General features: G+C 53.2%; 1 protein-coding gene across 1 annotated transcript in view; it reads left to right on the top strand.

Moving 5' to 3' along the window:
• SRCIN1 (SRC kinase signaling inhibitor 1) overlaps nt 1-1,925 on the top strand; it is a 37,546-nt gene that overhangs the window by 33,156 nt on the left and 2,465 nt on the right. Inside the window, exon 10 of the mRNA XM_017740519.1 lies at nt 1,752-1,920. Within this exon, the coding sequence (XP_017596008.1) occupies nt 1,752-1,920 (169 nt within the window). The remainder of the gene's footprint in view (nt 1-1,751; nt 1,921-1,925) is intronic.

Here is a 1,925-nt window from a genome sequence, read left to right as displayed (position 1 = left end):
TCAGTCCTCTCCAGGTGTGGGTGGGATGCCATCTTTTGATAAAAGCCTCATTTTTCTGCTAAAGGACCCCAAAAACACCCTCAGTCCTCTCCAGGTGTGAGTGGGACCCTCTTTTTCTATAAAAGCCTTGTTTTTCCTCTAAAGGACCCCAAAAACACCTTCAGTCCTCTCCAGGTGTGGGTGGGACCCTCTTTTTCTAGAAAAGCTTCGTTTTTCTGCTAAAGGACCCCAAAAACACCCTCAGTCCTCTCCAGGTGTGAGTGGGACCCTCTTTTTCTATAAAAGCCTTGTTTTTCCTCTAAAGGACCCCAAAAACACCTTCAGTCCTCTCCAGGTGTGGGTGGGACCCTCTTTTTCTAGAAAAGCTTCGCTTTTCTGCTAAAGGACCCCAAAAACACCCTCAGTCCTCTCCAGGTGTGAGTGGGACCCTCTTTTTCTATAAAAGCCTTGTTTTTCCTCTAAAGGACCCCAAAAACACCTTCAGTCCTCTCCAGGTGTGGGTGGGACCCTCTTTTTCTAGAAAAGCTTCGTTTTTCTGCTAAAGGACCCCAAAAACACCCTCAGTCCTCTCCAGGTGTGAGTGGGACCCTCTTTTTCTAGAAAAGCCTTGTTTTTCCTCTAAAGGACCCCAAAAACACCCTCAGTTCTCTCCAGGTGTGGGTGGGATGCCATCTTTTGATAAAAGCCTCATTTTTCCTCTAAAGGACCCCACAAACACCCTCAGTCCTCTCCAGGTGTGAGTGGGACCCTCTTTTTCTAGAAAAGCCTTGTTTTTCCTCTAAAGGACCCCAAAAACACCCTCAGTTCTCTCCAGGTGTGGGTGGGATGCCATCTTTTGATAAAAGCCTCATTTTTCCGCTAAAGGACCCCAAAAACACCCTCAGTCCTCTCCAGGTGTGAGTGGGACCCTCTTTTTCTAGAAAAGCCTTGTTTTTCCTCTAAAGGACCCCAAAAACACCCTCAGTTCTCTCCAGGTGTGGGTGGGATGCCATCTTTTGCAGTCCTCTCCAGGTGTGGGTGAGACCCTCTTTTTCTAGAAAAGCTTCGTTTTTCTGCTAAAGGACCCCAAAAACACCCTCAGTTCTCTCCAGGTGTGGGTGGGACCCCATCTTTTGATAAAAGCCTCATTTTTCCTCTAAAGGACCCCAAAACCACCCTCGTGGTCCTCTCCAGGTGTGGGTGGGATCCCCTCTTTTCCTTATCCCTTCGGAAAAAACTCAGGATTGTCCATCAGGATGGAGACACAGCGCTCGGCGTGAGCAGAAACCTCATCCCTGAGGAGCAGGGAATTGTTCTGCCAGGGAAAAATCCTCTCCCAGAGCCGATCCCGGGTGGAGCCCACCTGCCCAATCCCATTAGGATCTCGGGATGGCTCCCGGCTCGGCGGAACGGGATCGCCTGGGGGGTTCCGTGCTAGCCTGGTTTTCCAGGGAAATGAGCTTGTAGGATCATGCAATGCCTGTCACCGTCATCCCGAAATCCCAAATTGGGCCTGAGTGCCTGCCCTCAATCCCAAAGGCTGTTCCAGCCCGATCTGACGGAGGGGAAGGGTTCGCAGGGATCCGATTTCCCGCCAGGTTCATGAGGGTGGATGGGGTAGAGGAGCTCGTCCCCAGAACAGCACCAAGCCCAACCCCTTTCCCAGACCTCAGAGCGCCTCAACCCTCAGGAAATCAGGATTTTGTAACCTCCCCATCCCCCTCCACCGATGCCCCGCGGCCCCTCAGTGCCTCCTCTCTGTCCCAGGCAAGTGGACGAGGGCGTGTGGAGTTCGCCCAGCAGCCTGAGCCAGTCGCCCAAGAAAGTGGCCCCGGAGACGGATTTCAGCAAAGGGCTGGAGCTGGAGATGCCCACCAGCCCCCCCGTGAGCCTGCACCACCTGACGGCCACCCCTGAGCCCCTGGGCGTGCCCCGCTTCGGGCACA

The sequence above is a fragment of the Corvus brachyrhynchos genome, unplaced genomic scaffold (genome assembly GCF_000691975.1).
Source record: "Corvus brachyrhynchos isolate BGI_N302 unplaced genomic scaffold, ASM69197v1 scaffold47, whole genome shotgun sequence".
Classification (NCBI taxonomy): domain Eukaryota; kingdom Metazoa; phylum Chordata; class Aves; order Passeriformes; family Corvidae; genus Corvus; species Corvus brachyrhynchos.
The sequence above is the reverse complement of the archived record's forward strand: the minus strand, read 5'-3'. Positions and strand labels throughout refer to the sequence as shown.